Consider the following 20,174-nt stretch of genomic DNA (forward strand, 5'->3'; position numbering starts at 1 on the left):
AGGGAGACGCAAGAGGGAAGAGATATGGGAACATATGTATATGTATAACTGATTCACTTTGTTGTAAAGCAGAAACTAACACACCACTGTAAAGCAATTATACTCCAATAAAGATGTTAAAAAAAAAAGTAAACTCTCAAGCCATAAAAATATATGGGAATTCTTTAAAAAAAAATATGAACATCTCAATGGATGCAGAAAAAGCTTTTGACAATATTCAACAGCCATTTATGATAAAAACTCTCCAGAAGATGGGGATAGAGGGAACTTACCTCAACATAATAAAGGCCATATACGACAAACCCACAGCAAACATCATTCTCAATGGTGAAAAACTGAAACCATTTCCTCTAAGATCAGGAACAAGACAAGGATGTTCACTCTCACCACTCTTATTCAACACAGTTTTGGAAGTCCTAGCCACAGCAATCAGAGAAGAAAAAGAAATAAAAGGAATACAAATTGGAAAAGAAGAAGTAAATCTGTCACTGTTTGCAGATGACAGGATACTATACATAGAGCATCCTAAAGATGTCACCAGAAAATTACTAGAGCTAATCAATGAATTTGGTAAAGTAGCAGGATACAAAATTAATGCACAGAAATCTCTTGCATTCCTATACACTAAGGATGAAAAATCTGAAAGAGAAATTAAGGAAACACTCTCATATACCATTGCAACAAAAAGAATAAAATACCTCGGAATAAACCTACCTAAGGAGACGGAGACAAAAGACCTGTATGCAGAAAACAATAAGACACTGATGAAAGAAATTAAAGATGATACAAACAGATGGAGAGATATACCATGTTCTTGAATTGGAAGAATCAACATTGTGAAAATGACTATGCTACCCGAGGCAATCTACAGATTCCATGCAATCCTTATCAAATTACCAACGGCATTTTTTACAGAACTAGAAAAAAAAATCTTAAAATTTGTATGGAGACACAAAAGACCCCGAATAGCCAAAGCAGTCTTGAGGGGGAAAAATGGAGCTGGAGGAATCAGATTTCCTGACTTCAGACTATACTACAAAGCTACAGTAATCAAGACAATATGGTACTGGCACAGAAATAGAGATATAGCTCAATGGAACAGGATAGAAAGCCCAGAGATAAACCCACTCACCTATGGTCAACTAATCTATGACAAAGGAGGCAAGGATATATAATGGAGAAAAGACAGTCTCTTCAGTAAGTGGTGCTGGGAAAACTGGACAGCTACATGTAAAAGAATGAATTTAGAACACTCCCTAACACCATACACAAAAATAAACTCAAAATGGATTAGAGACCTGAATGTAAGACCAAACACTATAAAACTCTAAGAGGAAAACATAGGAAGAACCCTCTTTGACAAAAATCACAGCAAGATCTTTTTTGATCTACCTCCTAGAGTAATGGAAATAAAAACAAAAAGAAACGAATGGGACCTAATGAAACTTAAAAGCTTCTGAAAAGCAAAGGAAACTACAAACAAGACGAAAAGACAACCCTCAGAATGGGAGAAAATATTTGCAAACGAATCAATGGACAAAGGATTAATCTCCAAAATATATAAACAGCTCACACAGCTCAATATCAAAAAAACAAACAACCCAATCCAAAAATGGGCAGAAGACCTAAATAGACATTTCTCCAAAGAAGACATACAGATGGCCAAGAAGCACATGAAAAGCTGCTCAAAATCACTAATTATTAGAGAAATGCAAATCAAAACTACAATGAGGTATCACCTCACACCAGTCAGAATGGGCATCATCAGAAAATCTACAAACAACAAATGCTGGAGAGGGTGCGGAGAAAAGGGAACCCTCCGGCACTGTTGGTGGGAATGTAAATTGAAACAGCCACTATGGAGAACAGTATGCAGGTCCCTTAGAAAACTAAAAACAGAATTACCATATGACCCAGCATTCAAAAAGACACATGCACCCCAATGTTCACTGCAGCACTATTTACAATAGCCAGGTCATGGAAGCAACCTAAATGTCCATCAACATATGAATGGATAAAGAAGATGTGGTACATACATACAACGGAATATTACTCAGCCATAAAAAGGAACGAAATTGGATCACTTGTAGAGACGTGGATGGATCTAGAGACTGTTATACACAGTGAAGTTAGAAAGAGAAAAACAAATATCGTATATTAACGCATATATGTGGAACCTAGAAAAATGGTACAGATGAGCCGGTTTGCAGGGCAGAAATAGAGACACAGATGTAGAGAACAAACGTATGGACACCAAGGGGGGAAAGTGGCGGGTGGCAGTGGTGGTAGGACGAATTGGGAGATTGGGATTGACATGTATACACTAATATGTATAAAATGGATAACTAATAAGAACCTGCTGTATAAAAAAATAAAATTCAAAAAAAAAGTATTGTTATCAGAATAACAGATTTTCAGACTAGCACTCAGAAGTTGACACACTGATCCAACAACTGTCACAATTTTGAAAAAAAGAATAAGAATAAGAACTCACCATACCATAAATTAAAATGCTATAAAGCTGTAATAATTAAAACTGTGTGACAGTGGTGCAGGGATAGACGAATGGACAAGCGAGGTGCACCCAGGCATTTAAAGGAATCTGATACATGTGTGGTATAACCTCTAAGAGTAGGAAGAAAATAAACGGTACAGAATAATTGACTATCCATGTGGGGGTGGAGAGGATTCAAAATTAGATCCCTTCCCTCACTCTATATGCAAAATTAAATGTCAAATAAATGACACAATTAAATATGAAAAGACCTTAAAATATTTTAAAAATACAAAAGAATACCTTATAACTTCAAGTTAGGGAAGGCTTTTTAAATTTTCCTAAACACATATAAATCATAAAGGAAAAGATGAGTAATTCTGACCACACAGAGACAGCATCAACGAAGTTAAAAGGTAAGCCAGACTAAAGATATTTGCAGTGACAAAGGTTTAACGTTCTGAACATATAAAGAACTCGTATTAAAAGGACCAAAGAGGGGACTTCCCTGGTGGTGCAGTCGTTAAGAGTCTGCCTGCCAATGCAGGGGACATGGGTTCCAGCCCTGGCCGGGGAAGATCCCCCATGTCGCAGAGCAACTAAGCCCGTGCGCCACAACTACTGAGCCTGCACTCTACAGCCCACGTGCCACAACTACCGCAGCTTGCTTGCCTAGAGCCTGTGCCCCTCAACAAAGAGAAGCCACCGCAATGAGAAGCCCACGCACTGCCACAAAGAGTAGCCCCCGCTCACCATAACTAGAGAAAGCCCACGCCCAGCAACGAAGACCCAACGCAGACAATAGATAATTTTATTAAAAGAAATAATAATAATAAAAAAATAAAAGGACCAAAGATCCAATAAAAAAATAAATAAGTGGGGCAAAGCCTTAAACTGGTAACTCACAGAAGAGGAAATCTTATTGGATACTAAACAAAGGGAGAAATGCTCATTGTCACTATATGCTCAGTATTAAACAAATTAATTTAATTAGATAGGATCATGCATATCCAACTGACCAAATATATGAATGTCTGACAATGACAAGTATTTGTGAGGGAGTAGGGAAACAGGAAATATCAGACTGCTGATAGGGAGTAAACTGGTACAACTATTGTGGTGACTGACTAACAATATTTAGTACGAGTTGAAGATGCATGTTGTACTTCTAGGTATGTACCCTAGAGATACTGTCAAATGTGTACACAAAGAAACATAAACAAGAGTATTTTCTGCAGTACTGTTGATAATACTAAAAAGTCAAGACCATCCTAAATGGTCAATAAGAGAATGAACTAATTGTGGGATTAATCATACAAATGGGATACTATATACTCCTACAGGTATTAACCAGCTCAGCACATGTACTAGCTCTACCTGTATCAACATGTTAAATGTGAACACACAATACTGAGCAACGGAAGCAAATTTCAAAAGGATATGCATATCATGAAACCAATTATGTTTAGTATAAAATACAGAGAATAATATACATTGCAAATCATAAATGGTTAAGGATATGCACCAAAAAAGGACAGTAGTTCTTCTTGGAAATGACAGGAGGAAAACTTTCAATGGCTAGGCAGCTTTTTCTTTATTTAAAAACGAAAGGAAAAAGGTTAACAGTGGTTAATTTGGATAGTGGCTATATGTCAACATTCTTGGTTGCAAACAAGATCTGCTCTACTAGTTTAAGCAAAAAACAAATGGCTCACAAGGCTCAGAGATCAGGTTACAGGACTCAAAGAAATGCCCATTATTACAGCACAGAGCAGCTGCAGGGAGAAAACCACTGAGCACAGCCCCACACCTTGTACCACGACACGGGACCCTCTACCGCTGCTGCCTTAAAAGCCACATCACCGTTCCCCTCGACAAACTGGACCCCGTGTGCCATGGTCTTCACAGCATCGCTTTCAAATTTCACACAGGTGTGTCTAACTAGTGAGCCTAGGATGCCTGTCTGGGCCCTGACTGCAAGGAAGGTTTGGAAATTAAGTTTCACTCTCCACTTGGTAAGATACATAAAGGGGGAAGTCACAAAACAGTGGATGTTCAAGCAGGGCTAGGTGCCCAAAAAGCATGAAAAATGTCCATCCAAATAAGGGTTTGTTAAATTATTTTTTGTAAGCTCAAAATATTTCACAATTTTTTAAAAGAAAACAAAATTCAAAGTATAAATCCACAAACAACAAAGGGGATGGGAGAGGAAAGTAGCAGCAGAGAAGACATTTCACCCAGTTGCTAAAAGATGGACAGTGAAGTGACCAATGCAACAGTAGAGGATGTCACCGCCTAGAATACATGCGGGAGTCCAGCAGAAGAGAGCCGACCTGCCCAGTTGGCCTGGAGAAGCTCAAAGATGGTGGAAGACAGAAGACAGAAGAGGGGCTAAAGAGAATGGGAACAACTAAAGGTCTATATACAAACCAGTTGATCTCTACCCCATACCCCCTACCTCCAAATACAGAAGGGCCTGAATCCAGATATTTGCCCACAGGTAAGATACTGGAGGGATCTCATAAAATAAAACAGTCTGGGGAGAACAAGAATAGTCATTATAGAAACCAGTCACCAAGACTGACAATCTCTTCATTCTAGCGTTAGAAAATCCCCATCATAACAGCCAGCTTCACCTACTCATCTTTAGAGAAGCCAAACCTCGCCCATACCACAGAGCTAGCACTCAACCTCCCTACAGCCACATCAGCAACTAACTAACAACCAACAATCACTAGATTTGAAAAAAAAAAAAAAAAAAAAAAGCCTGAAACATGAAAGACTGAGATAAGCAAAAAATCCAACTCTAGAGGACAGAGATCATTCAGGGACTAGGAAATAGATGAATGAAGAAATCAATGAATATCTCTATTAGTATCTTCAGAAAGATTCACAAATACATACTGTAATTGTTAAACATGAACAAGAGAGTGGTACATAAGAGCACGTCAGTGAATGCACTTGGGTCCAAATTCCAGCTTTGCTACTTGCCAGTTCTATGCTCCCCAGTTTCCTCATTTACAAAATGGAAACACCTTCTCAACAGGTTGTTGTGAGGATTAAATAAGAGACTCCATGTGAAAAGCTCAGCACAATGGCCAGTATATAGAAAATACTCAGTTACTCAGTAAATAGTCAGTTAATCCATCCACAAACACTTGCCACTTGGCACAATGATGTTTACTGCATCACTGTTTACAACAGTGAAAAATGGAAACCAGGATGGTCCTATTTATGTCTGTAAAAGATGGCATTTGTATTTGTGCGTATGTTTATACATGTACAAAAAAGGACTGAAAGGAGAAAACATGCCAAACTGTTACATTCGGGGAGAGGAGGAGACAGGGTTGTTTCTGTGTAAAATTTTTACTGTGAACATAAGTTGTGTTATCTTTTAGAGAAAGGAAAAAGTAAACATCAGTATACATCTTAGGGGAAAAAAGACAAAAAGCACGCACAAACATTACATAGAAAACTTTTATTTTAATTTACTCTACATATCTAAATTTGAGGAAGTTACTAGGCAGATGTACTTTCCTCTGTAGGCTGAGTTTGATCTTCAGTTACCTGTAAAAACATAAATAGCTTTACTTTTCTAATAAACACTTTTAGTTTTACCCTTCCTACCATTTAAAATCACTGCACAGCCTTTCTCTTATAATGACCCTGTCTTTGTCTTTCTCCTTCAATAGTAATTATTATAGAAAGTTAAGTAGAAAGAGAAGAAAACTTACATGACCAAGTTCCCAATACAAATTACCAAGTACAACAATTCCATTAAAAATACAACCTGAGGCATATATCTAGGCTTCTCAAGATGGTCATTTTATTTTTCAGCTATAAAATGAAATCATTAGTATAAGAAAAATAGCAGCAGCGCTGCAACAAGGTATTTTAAATCAATCTATTTTGTTGAAAAAATCAATAATTCTACTTTGAATATAGTATAATACAGGTTTAGTAGAAATAGATATCTGTATGTTAATATTTCTATTACATGTCACTCAGACATAGCAAACAAACAGAGCTAAACTGTAGCCCTCATCACCCTCAAAACCTGCCCTACTTCCTGCATTATCTATTTCAGTGAAGGGCTCTACCCAGGTGCCCAAGCCTGGCATGACAGAATCCACAGTTCTCTTACCTGCATATTTAATCAACAGTCCTATTAATTCCACCTAAGTAACTCTCACAGCCATTTTCACTGCCCTGCCAGAACTTCAGGATCTCATCATCTACTATGGCTTAAGTCACAGTGATCTTCCATGTTGCCCCCAGAATAAGCTTTTACACAGGAATAGTATACCAATAGGTCACTTCCTTATTCAAGTTCTCCAGTTACCTCCAATCACCTTCAGGAGGGGAATGCAAATTCCACAACATGGAAGACAAGCCCCTCATGTTCTATTTCCAACAAACTGATCTGGACTCATCACCCACCCTACATGTGACTGTACATCCAGATTCATCTTACATTCACCACACACTCCATTCCTCCACGCCTCTTAGGCGAGTAGCTTCCTCTGAGATAAACCCATCCCCAAGTAAATTATCTACCTGGCCCACTTTTATTCACCCATTAAAACCAGCTTAAGAAACACCACTTCCTGGGAAGCGTCCTTAACCAACCCCTCCCAGCTTGGTTTGGGTCCTTCTCTTCTTTATGCCAGAGCCCCACATGTACACCTGAATTGTCTGCCTCTAAGTCTAGTTATCCTGTTCAAGTAACTTCCTTGAGGACAGCAAGAAGATTTTGTTCATTACTGTACCCACTGTTGCTGGCACATAACAAACATTCAATAAGTCTGTGTAGTTAAATCAATGAACTATATGTTTAACCTACTCCCTTTAGACAAGCAAACGAACAGTGAAAGAAGGAAACTGCACCAAAATAAATGTTGCAAAACCAGCTACTCACTGATTTCTACTAGATATCCTAGGTTACTGTCTCTACTATTTTTCTGCATTTCTTACAGACTCATTTTTTTCTCTAGTTTCTTAATCTAAAATGGACATTGTGACCAACCAAAAAGACAAAGTTATTCTCCCTATTCAAAAACACTTTCTTCTCATGAGAAAAAGAAAATTTACATCACCTTTACACAAAAACATTATAGCTAAGTGCCGAAATAGTGAATTCTATCTGTAAAGTCATTAATAAAGACTAGGTTTACACATCATCATGCAAAATAATCAATAAAAATTTATTGGGTAATCCCCCATATGCCAAGTGCTGTGTTCAAACTTGGCATTACACATAGTATACAACAAACCCTGAATGGGTTAACACAATGTAAATGTATTAGCAAAAATAATCAGAAAACAATATGAGGAGGTGAGGTATACAATCAAGCAGAAATTGCAGGGATGGATATTTGTTCAGAGATTACTCTGAGAATGTTACATGGAGAAGGTAAGATTTGGACAAGGTCTTGCAGAATGAGTAGGATGTAAATAGACAGGAGGAGGATGGGAAACAGAGTCTAGACATAACTGTCATAAGGAAACAAACTTGAGCATAAGTCTGAGTTAACAATATGCAATACGTATTTGAAAGTTGCTAAGAGAGGAGATTTTAAACATTCGCACCATAAAAAAAAGCTAACTCTCTGAGATAATGGATGTGTTAACTAACCTTACTGTGTTAATCATTTTGCAATATATAGATATAACGAATCATTACACAGTATACCTTAAAATTACACAATGTTGTATGGCAACTGTATTTCAATAAAGCTGGAAAGTAAAGAAGTGACAGAAGGTAAACTAAAACAAAAAACAAAGAAACAAGAAAGTAAGTTTGATGTGTACTTGTAAGCTTGACTAGAGTGGAAACTTAGGGTAACTAGGAAGGGTTCATGAGGCCAGATCACACAGGATAGTTATGAGATAATGTAAGTAAAAAGTTAACACTTAGTCTCTGAAAGAGTGAACAGGGATAATCGTGGTCAAGAAATATAATCATTCCTATTTGTGAAATCTAGATGTTAGTGACACAGAATAAATAACAGTAACACAAGTATTCAAATTTGGTTCTTCAGGACATTTGCATATTTAATATGTCAACTGTCGAGGCAGCTTTAAGTCATATCTGGCAAATCTTTAAATGTTCATTAAGTTTACCAAAAAATTATCAAGACCTAATTAACACCATTACAACCATTAAGAACTACAACTACTATACAGTAATATTATTTTTCTTCAAGTTCTGTAATATCATTCCCATGATACTAACAAATAAAAATGAAAAGAATTGCCAAATAACAACTTTTCTCTTGCCAAAATACTAACAGGGTCAACAACCACAATACCGCTTTAGCTATTTAGACAACTAATTACTTTTTTTCTTTCTTTCTCTTTTTTCTTTATTATTTTGTTGTTGTGCTAGTAGTGGTTGCTTAATTTCAAGGAAAATTTCTCCATAGAAATGTACTCACATGTTGTCAAAAAACACCATTTTCCGAGACCTTTCCAATAGTTTATTCCATATCGTAAAATGTGCCTTGAGAAGAAAAGATTTACTATGAATTATATAAAGCACAAAAGTTACAATAAAAGAGGCTGAGTCCTTACATAGGTTTTAAACAAAACAAATACATAAAACGTTAGGCAGTACTAATGAGGCTAAGTGGTTCCAAAAGTGAGTTCAAGTAAGGAAAAAGGGTACATAATATACAGAACAGCTGATTTGTTTAGCATTTAAGAAAAAAAGACTTAAGGACTGAATATGCCATTCTTCCTCTTTGTCCTTCTTAATCATTACCACCGTAGAACACATTCCTTCTAATGGGAAGCAAAAATCTGTCCCACTTTTCCACCCGTTCTTTTCTTAAATAGTCAATTCCAACATGCTAGTGGTCATTCTTCAAATCACAAGCAATCACAAGGAAAGGTTCATTAAGAACCAACTGATGCAAGAGGGAGGGGATATGGGGATATATGTATACGTATAGCTGATTCACTTTGTTATACAGCAGAAACTAATACAACATTGTAAAGCAATTATACTCCAATAAAGATGTTAAAAAAAAAACAACAACTGTGACATCTCACACTGAAAGAGCAGACCTAGAGGATTTAGTAAATTACCCTAAAGAACAAGTAAAAACTAATGAAGACAACAGTAAAGTTATAGAACCAATTTCCTTAATTCTTAACAATCTTATGTAGCAGAGGATTATCAGAATGCATCAATGAAAACTGCAAAGTGCAAAACGACCACATTAATGTTACTAACTCAATTGAAGGTGATATTGAGGGATATGGGTGGGTCAGGGACTATTTCAAACTGGATGAGCTGGTAAAATCTGTAATAAAAGGTAAAATTACTAAATATGTACATGCAAACCTTCTGGAGGAAGAGCAGCATGGTATGTTAAAGGGAAAACCATACCTGGCTCAGGCAGAATGAACAGCGGGTGGGAGACTTTAAGGTTTGAGTGGAATATAACGGGTGATGGAGAAAGCGGTATGAGATGAAGTCAGAGAGAGAGAGAGAGGCAGGAGCCAGACAACGTAGGGCTTTGTGAGACAGAGTGACAGGTTGGCATTTGTTCATGAGAAGCCACTGGAACGTCTGGGGTAGAGGAACTGCATGATCTGATTTGTATATTAAAAGCTTCATTTTGCCTACTCAGCAGAGAATGTGCTGTAGGGGGCAAGAATGAAAGCAAAGAAGTGGAGTGAAAAGGAAGAGTGACAGGGATGAGGGAAGCAGTAGTGGATGAGTTGCTATGCCGTGGATGCATTAGGAATATGTTTTAGGGTTAAGAGTTGAAAGGACTTGCTGTTGGATGGGATGGGGCATGGCTATGAGGGAAACAGAGAATCAAGGATTACCTCAAACAGCCGGCTAGACGACAGTATCATTTACTGAAATGGAGAAAGCTAGGAAAGGAAGGTGTGTGGAAAAAACATGTAAAGGACACGTATGGTAAAAACTAAAAAATGCTGATGAAAGGGATGAAAGAAGATTTAAATAAATGAAAAGATACATTGTGTTCATAGATTGGAAGGCTCAACGCAGTAAAGACATCAATTCTCCCCAAACTGATATACAGGTTTAATAAAATGCCTATCAAAATCCCAGCAACAGAGAACCATTGAAGATGGCAGAAAAGTAAGACGCGGAGATCACCTTCCTCCCCACAAATACATCAGAAATACATCTACATGTGGAACAACTCCTACAGAACACCTACTGAACGCTGGCAGAAGACCTCAGACTTCCCAAAAGGCAAGAAACTCCCCACGTACCTGGGTATGGCAAAAGAAAAAAGAAAATCCCAGCAAGATTTATTGATGGAAAAAAGATTACTCTAAAGTTAAATGGAAAGGCAATGGATCTAGAACAGCTAAAACAATTTTTGTAACAAATAATAACATGGGAAGAATTATTCTACCTCATTTTAAGACCTATTAAAGCTATAGTAATCAAGATTGTGTGATATCTGGAAGAGAGAGAGACACATAAATCAATGGAACACAATTGAGAACCCAGAAATAGACCCACACATATACAACCACAGATTTTTGTCAACAGTACAAAAGCAACTCAACCGAGGAAGGATAGCCTTTTCAACAAATGGTACTGGAGCAATTTGATAAGCATAGGGAAAAAGAAAACAAAGAACCTCATCCTAAATCTCACACTTTATACAAAATTTAACCCAAAATAAACTACAAACTTAAATATAAAACTATAAAACTCTCAGGAAAAAGAATAGGGGAGAATCTTTGGGATCTAGGGCTGGGCCTTTAATTCTTAGAATTGACACCAAAAGCATGATCCATAAAGGGAAAAACTGATAACCAGACTTCATCAAAATTAAAAACTGCTATCTGTAAAAACCTGTTAAGAGGATGAAAAGACAAGCTACAGACAGAAAGAAAATATTTGCAAACTACATATCTAGCAAAGAACTAGTATCCAGAATATCAAAAAAACAAAAAACAAAAAACTCTCAAAACAACAGTAAAAAAGCAAACAATCCAATTAGAATGTGGGCAAGGGCTTCCCTGGTGGCGCAGTGGTTGAGAATCCGCCTGCCGATGCAGGGGACATGGGTTCGTGCCCCGGTCCAGGAAGATCCCACATGCCGCGGAGCGGCTGGGCCCGTGAGCCATGGCCGCTGAGCGTGTGTATCCGGAGCCTGTGCTCCACAACGGGAGAGGCCACAACAGTGAGAGGCCCGCGTACCACAAAAAAAAAAGAATGTGGGCAAAAGAGAAAAACAGACATTTCATCAAAAAAAGATATACAGATGGCAAGTAAGCCCATGAAAAGATGTTCAACATAATTGGCCAGTAGGGAAATGCAAATTAAAATTAAATAAGAAACCACTACAAACCCATCAGAATAGCTAAAATAAAAATTACTGACAACACCAAGTGCTGGCAAGGATTAGAAAAACTGATTATCCACACACTGCTAGAGGGAATAGAAACTGGAACTTAGCTTGGTAGTTCCTTAAAAAACTAAACATGACCTTGCCATATGACCCAGCAATTGCACTCCTGGGCATTTATCCCACAGAAATGAAAACATTTATTCACAAAAACCTATACACTAATGTTTACAGCAGTTTTATTCATAATAGCTTTATTCAAAGTAGCCAGAAGCAACCCAAATATCCTTTAACAAGTGAGTGGCTAAACAAACTGTGGTATATCCACACCAAGGAATACCACTCAGCAATTAAAAGGAACAAAGAATTTTTTTTTCCTGTTTTTTTTGTTTTGTTTTGTTTTTAATTTATTTACTTATTTTTATTTTTGGCTGCCTTGGGTCTTTGTTGCTGCACGTGGGCTTTCTCTAGTTGTGGTGAGCAGGGGCCACTCTTCGTTGCAGTGCGCGTTCTTCTCGTTGGGTGGCTTCTCTTGTTGCAGAGCACAGGCTCTAGGTGCGCGGGCTTCAGTAGCTGTGGCACTCGGGCTCCACAGTTGTGGCTCGCGGGATCTAGAGCGCAGCCTCAGTAGTTGTGGTGCACGGGATTAGTTGCTCTGCAGCATGTGGGATCTTCCCGGACCAGGGCTCGAACCCGTGTCCCTTGCACTGGCAGGCGGATTCTTAACCACTGCGCCACCCGGGAAGCCCAAAAGGAACAAACTACTGATATACTGATACATGCAACAATTTAGATGAATCTCCAGAGAATTACGCTGAGTGAAAAAACCCAATCCCAAAAGATCACAATAGTGAATGATCCCATTCATATGACATTCTTGAAATGACAAAATTATAGAAATGGAGAACAAGTGAGAAGTTACCAAAAGCAAGGAGGTGGACGCGGGGCAGAGGGGAGTGGGTGTGAGTGGCTGTGGCTATCAAAGGCCAACATGAGGGATCCTTGTGAAGGAACTGCTCTGTATCTTCACTGCATCAATGTCCATACTCTGGCTATGATAGTGTGCTATAGTTTTGCAAGATGTTACCATTGGAAAAACTGGGTAGAGGTACTTGGGATCTCTCTGTATTTCTTAGGACTGCATATAAATCTACAATTATCTCAAAATCAGAGCTTTAATTAAAAAAATAAAAGGATTAGTAAGGGGTGGGAGTAATATGGAAAATGATATGGAATAGATCCTCAAAATAGATTAGGGAGAAGAACGTGCCAAATGTTAAGGCCAAAAGGCACCCCTGAAGGTCCTATCAATATGTGCTCCATTACTCCTCACTGCACCCTCCTCTATACTAATTTGAAGTATTAAAAATACTATCTCGGTCTTCCCTGGTGGCGCAGTGGTTAAGAATCCGCCTGCCAATGTAGGGGACACGGGTTTGAGACCTGGTCCAGGAAGGTCCCACATGTCACAAAGCAACTAAGCCCATGCGCTACAGCTACTGCGCCTGCGCTCTAGAGGCCGCGAGCCATAACTACTGAGCCCGCGTGCCACAACTACTGAAGTCCGTGCACCTAGAGCCCATGCTCCACAGCGAGAGAGGCCACTGTAATGAGAAGCCCACACACCACAACAAAGAGTAGCCCCTGCTCGCCACAACTAGAGAAAGCCCATGCACAGCAACGAAGACCCAATGCAGCCAAGAATAAATAAATAAATAAATTTATTTAAAAAAGAAAAACTATCTCAATTTGATTAATTTTTTAAACTAATACTTCTTTTGTAAATTATCTGTTTACATCCTGGGTAAAATTATTTTCAATCATAAACCCAAGTTGACAAAATATTAGTGTTATACAACTTAATGAAAATTAAAATGTATGTCCTTCAAATTGGTATAAAATCAAGACCAGAATCACACCCACACCCAAACTGAATGACCTGAAACTTTAAGCTTTACTTACTCTTAAGTGCACAGGTAAAGAGAGACCCTGGAATCTTCGTACAAGACTCGACTGGGTGGCTTGAAGATTATGAACTGCTGACACTTCGTACTGGAAACAAATACTTGTTCTTGGAATAAGAGGGCCCTCACTCACATCAATGAAGTCACCAAATCTGATTTGATTTAAAAAATAAACAAATAAAACCTCAAAATCAAATCACTTACAATAGTTAAAAAAAATCTATTCATTCTTTTTGCCACTACAAAAAAAAAATCTATTCATTCTTTTTGCCACTACATCCCTAATCAAGAACAATCCATGTGGATCAATTCCATCTCTAATAGCCCCTGACACAACAATCTCAAGTGATGAGACTAAAATTTTAGAAATTAAAATCAATGAATCTTTTTCTTACTTAGCACTGATATAATTTTAAAGATTTTTTACATAATTTTTAAATTAATTAATTAATTATTTGGCTGCTTTGGGTCTTTGTTGCTGCGCGCGGGCTTTCTCTAGTTGCGGCGAGCAGGGCTACTCTTCGTTGCAATGAGCGGTCTTCTCACTGCGGTTGTTTCTCTTGTTGCGGAGCACGGGCTCTAGGCGCACAGGCTTCAGTAGTTGTGGCTCGTGGGCTCTAGAGCACAGGCTCAGTAGCTGTGGCACACGGGCTTAGTTGCTCCACGGCATGTGGGATCTTCCCGGACCAGGGCTGGAACCTGTGTCCCCTGCATTGGCAGGCAGATTCTTAACCACTGCACCACCAGGGAAGTCCCTTATAGATTTTTAAGATCACTGCACACATCATGCTATCAAGTGGATCTAATGTCTAAAACTGATATCCTATCACCTTATAACAACTAACTGCAACAGAGTTTAGAATTTAGCATGTAAGACAGCTTCCTAGCGGAAAAAATTTAAATCTGAGTCAAGAAAACATGAAGTTGAGAAAACAGATGCAGGCCATGAAGGCATTTCTGCATAATGCATTCTTACCTCTCTCATCCCAGCATCAGAAAGCACATTGTGATATAACTTCCTTATATGTAACATAAGTAGTAACTAATTAGTCAGTATTCATGTTTCTATATACATATGAATCACGTTCAATGCATAACAATGAGTATTTTCCCCAATTTCAAAATTAACTCTAAAAATTACATTTTATTACAATGGTTTCCAACTCTTCCAGAAATAAACATAACAAACAATAAAATGAGGAACAGAAACCACAACTGCTCCTGAAGATGGCTTAAAGCTTCCAATCACCACCATAGCAAAAACTTGAACAAAGCAGTAAAAAGTAAGGTAATTAGACCAATAAATTAAGGTACAAATCTTTTCCAGTCATACACCAGTCAGGTAACAATAAAACTAAACCTTCCTATAAATTAGCATAGCAGTCAATTTTTATATTTTTACTTACCTGTGTAGCTTGACTATTCTCTCAGGGTTCTGAGATGCCTTCTCTTCTATGAAATCCAATTTGTACCTAAAAAGCAGCAAAGAAACAAATGTTTTAATTCTAAATGTACAGAAAGGTGTTTAAAGCCACTTCCCTTTCTCTTCCTCTTCAGCCATAATTTTTGCAAGAGGGGTTTACACTTGGAACCTCCCCTTCCTCACCTCCCGTTCACACCTCACCACCTTCAATCTGGCCACAGCTTCACACTTCTCAAAGTGTTCTTTTCCACCGGCTTCTGTGGCATTCCCTACTGCTTGTTATTTTAACTCTCTGGTCACCCTTCTCTTTCCCTGCCCTTCAAGGGTTCTGTCCATAAACTCTTTTCACTCTAAGCATCCTCTCTGGGCTAGCTCCTTGATTTGCACAGTTTTAATTATCACTTATGTGTTTATATCTTCTACACCTCTGCTTCTAATCCACATACCTCTTCTGAGCCCCAAACTGTATATCCAAAGCACTCCAGACATCCATCAGGGTGTCTACAAGCATCTTACACTCCCAAGTTCTCAAACTGAACAAAAACTTACCGTCTCTTTTCTCACCAAACTTATTCTTATTCCTGAATTCCCTAGTTTAGTAAACGACACCACCAACTACCCACATCTCCAAGTGAAAAACTTCAGAGATTTCCTTGATTCCTGTTTCTCCCACCACATTCCCTCCGTCCAATTCATTACCAAGTCACATCAATTCTACTGCCTAAATGTCTCTCAAATCCACTAGGGTCTGTCAGTATAATGAATAGTACAGATGGAACTGCACAGACCAGGTTCAAATCATGACCTTACCACTTACTATTAAGAGCCTTGCCTATTTACCCCAGAATGCTAAACAAACATTACACATGTGTGGCAAGGTTGGGAAGCGTCAGTTTGTGCAAAAACATCCGCTTACTGCCACACTCCTTCTTCCAGAGCCCCGATGATTACTGAGGGAGCCAATTCCCTTGAATACTTGTTCCTCTTGACCCACTTCTACGAGAAACTCCTGTCCCCTGGGAGGCAAAGCCACTGAAAGCTCCCCCTACAGGAGAAAGACCCCATCACTGATCCACCTTCAACCTCCAAAACTCTCTGTCTCCTCAAACTTGCCCCTAAATGATCTCCCACCTCCCTTTACACATTCACCTAAAGTTACCAAAATCCGACAAGCCTCTCCTAGACTTTGACAGTTGAGTGAGAGGAAAGGGAAATCTCAGTGTAACATGAAATGAAAGTCTAGAGTACGCTGCCCAATATGGTAGCTATGGAGCACTTAAATGTAATTAGTCCTAATTGAAATGTGCCTTAAGTGTAAAATACACACCAGATTCTGAAGACTTAGTATGAAAAAGAGAATTATAAAATATTAAGTTTTTAATATCAATCACATGGTGAAATGTTTCAGATACATTGTTTAAATAAAACTGTTTTATTAAAATTAACTTCACCTTTCTTTTTTTTTTCTTTTTTTTTTTAACATCTTTATTGGAGTACAACTGTTTTACAATAGTGTGTTAGTTTCTCCTTTACAACAACTTCACCTTTATTTTGAATTTTTTTTTAATGTAGCTAACTAGGAAATTTAGTTATATAGATGACGCACATTATATTTCTATTGGACAACACAGCCCTAGAATTTTGGTGGGGGAGGTGGCTTGATAAATTCTGATAATTTAAGGAATTTTCTTATAGAATTAATGGTAATTTAGTTGTAAAGAATTATTAGTACTCCAGTTCAGTATATTCCTACTGCTTTCTAAGTACACTGGTTCCAAAATATGCTAAATATTATAAACTAGCCCCATGAGAATCTGTGCCTCATTTTATAAATAGCTAAAGAAATTCCAAACCATTACCTTTAACAATTTGCAGGTGCACAATTTGGCTTTAGAATCTAGTATCTATATGATTTTTTGCAATGCAGATATTCCTTTCTAATTAATTCTAATTTTAATTAGTTTAACATTAAAATTTAGTTTATGTTCTCACAATTAGTAGAAGATAAATTGGAAGTTTTCTGAGTGAAAAAGGGAATTGGGAAGGCAGGCAGGATTTAACATGTTGGCAAAGAAAATCTATCAAATGGTTAATTCCCATACAGAAGACTAAGATCTGTGTGAACGTTTTACTTCAGCTGTTAGCTGCCTCCGAACAGCTGGTATTTTCTGTCTTACCCTTTTCATCTGAAGAGTGGAAAGATGGGAAGGAAAGGTTGCCAAATGCAACAGTTCAAATAAATTTAAGTTTAAATTCAAAATAATGCAGTTTCTTAATGTAGGTTACCACTTCACAATGGAAGGAAAAAAGGGAAACATATTGCTATGGTGATATAAAGAAAAGGACTAGGGCTTCCCTGGTGGCGCAGTGGTTGAGAGTACGCCTGCCGATGCAGGGGACACGGGTTCGTGCCCCAGTCTGGGAAGATCCCACATGCCGCGGAGCAGCTTAGGCCCATGAGCCATGGCCGCTGAGCCTGCGCGTCCGGAGCCTGTGCTCCGCAACGGGAGAGGCCACAGCAGTGAGAGGCCCGCGTACCGCAAAAAAAAAAAAAAAAAAAAAAAAAAGGACTAGCTAAAGAAAAAGAGAAGTAAGACAAAGTAAGAAAATTGTCAAAGGTGTGGCAGGGGCACTTCTTCTCAGTGAAATAATGAGATGAACAAAAGCAAATAGGCTGGTGCAGAAAAGAGATCCCAGAGCTAAAACGTAAAAAGTGTGCTACATAAATACATCAAATACGAAAGTTATTAAGAGCTGAATTTTCTTCATTACATACAACTTTGGGAGGTTTAATTTTGTTTAAAAGGAAGCCAACACTTACTTATTGTGTTGAAATATTTCTAACGCCACTTTTGCTTCAACTTCCAGAGTTTCAAATGGAAGATCTTTATAAATTAAAGCACGAGCATCTTTTGTGAAGGAACATAGGTTCTCCTTAAAAATGAAAGTATTAACCTTTTGTAACAATTTACTTAAAAACATTTCCCTATAAGGCAGATAAAACTATATGTTAATATTATAAGTCCAACTATAATAAAAAGCAAAAAGCAAATTTGCTAGGAAAGAAAGCATTAATTTGCAACAATTAAATACTGGAAGCATAAAATGTACAATTAGTAATTTCTCCCAATTCTACAAACTATAAAACTTGTAATTAAATAGCCACCTGTATTAGAAATAATTATTATGGATAATCCTACAAAGAAATTTTAATAAACATTTCATTCAAATTATACAGCCCTATAAATGTTTATTAAAATGATGGTGCAACAAGTAGAAATACTAATAAGTAAATGGTAGGATACAAAAATTTGTTTACACTATGAGTAAAACTAAGCTTTTTAAATAAATGCATGAGGAAAAAATTATTATTTATGTGATTCAGAAACTTTCACTAGGAAATGTAATGTCATCATTGGCCATGTCCAAAATATAGCATAAATCCAATATTAGAAATTTCTATTTAATGAAAATGTCAATTTTACACAATTAAAATGATTAATAATACACATCAACAATATTTATGAGTTTAATAAAAACTACAGTTGTTTTCACACTATAAATCATAACTAATACAGAAAAGATTAAGCACTATTACGCAAATAATTTTTATAATAAAATTCTTTCCATAAACTTCCTAACAGACTCTTTTGAATGAAATGACTCTTCTCCATTCTTAAATGGATAATTTTCTGTATAACCAATGCACATTCATGGTTTAATATAGCTGTTACTTGACTGTAACTTTCCCCCACTTTCTAGACCCCGTGGTGCCTGCAATTAACTAGTACATTTCTTTTTTAAAGTTTTATCTTTAAAAAAAGGAGGGCTTCCCTGGTGGCGCAGTGGTTGAGAGTCCACCTGCCGATGCAGGGGACACGGGTTCGTGCCCCGGTCCGGGAGGATCCCACATGCCGTGGAGCGGCTGGGCCCGTGAGCCATGGCCGCTGAGCCTGCGCGCCCGGACCCTGTGCTCCGCAAGGGGAGAGGCCACAACAGTGAGAGGCCCGCGTACCGCAAAAAAAAAAAAAAAAAAAAATTTAAATAAATAAATAAAAATTAAAAAAGGAAAAGGAGGCAGCGTTTCATACATAATGAGACTTAAATTTTCATCTCCTTAGTTTTTACTTAACTCCCCCAATGAAGTAAGAATCTTGACAGACTTTAAATAAAAAAGAAATTCTATTGCCACAAGTCCACAGATCATGAAGAAACCATTCCAACCTCTCCCCTCACCCCCCCATCTCTCCCAATACCTCTCTTCCTTCTCTCCCTTTATCTCTCTTTTTTCCTTCCTGTTTCCCTCCTCTCTCTCTCTTGATATTAAGCAGTAACGGCAGGATTACACAAGAAATAACCGTCAAAGCCAGCATTTAAACCTGGATCTTCCCTGACTCCAAATTTTTTTTTTCAGGTGTCATTTGTGATTTCCTTTTTTTTTTTCCCCACATCTTTATTGGAGTATAAATGCTTTACAATGTTGTGTTAGTTTCTGCTGTACAACAAAGTGAATCAGCTATACATATACATATATCCCCATATCTCCTCCCTCTTGAGCCTCCCTGCCACCCTCCCTATCCCACCCCTCTAGGTCGTCACAAAGCACGGAGCTGATCTCCCTGTGCTATGTGGCTGCTTCCCGCTAGCTATCTAGCTTACATTTGGTAGCGTATATATGTCAGTGCTACTCTCTCACTTCGTTCCAGCTTCCCCTCCCCGCCCCCAACCCCCCACCATGCCCTCAAGTCTGTTCTCTACGTCTGTGTCTTTATTCCTGCCCTGCCACTAGGTTCATCAGCACGGCTTTTTTAAATTCCATATATATGCATTAGCATACGGTATTTGTTTTTCTCTTTCTGACTTACTTCACTCTGTATGACAGATTCCAGGTCCATCCACCTCACTACAAATAACTCAATTTCGTTCCTTTTTATGGCTGGGTAATA

General features: G+C 38.0%; 1 protein-coding gene across 1 annotated transcript in view; it reads right to left on the reverse strand.

Moving 5' to 3' along the window:
- Window positions 1-5,965: 5,965 nt before the first annotated feature.
- The window catches only part of MRPL39 (mitochondrial ribosomal protein L39), a 22,969-nt gene continuing 8,760 nt past the window's right edge, over window positions 5,966-20,174 (reverse strand). The window contains exons 6-10 of the mRNA XM_007117919.4: window positions 18,050-18,162; window positions 15,212-15,277; window positions 13,804-13,957; window positions 8,932-8,996; window positions 5,966-6,061 (exon numbers count right to left, since the gene is read on the reverse strand). Of these exons, the coding sequence (XP_007117981.2) occupies window positions 6,058-6,061; window positions 8,932-8,996; window positions 13,804-13,957; window positions 15,212-15,277; window positions 18,050-18,162 (402 nt within the window). The 3' untranslated portion in view covers window positions 5,966-6,057. The remainder of the gene's footprint in view (window positions 6,062-8,931; window positions 8,997-13,803; window positions 13,958-15,211; window positions 15,278-18,049; window positions 18,163-20,174) is intronic.

This window comes from Physeter macrocephalus, chromosome 1, assembly GCF_002837175.3.
Source record: "Physeter macrocephalus isolate SW-GA chromosome 1, ASM283717v5, whole genome shotgun sequence".
Classification (NCBI taxonomy): Eukaryota; Metazoa; Chordata; class Mammalia; order Artiodactyla; family Physeteridae; genus Physeter; species Physeter macrocephalus.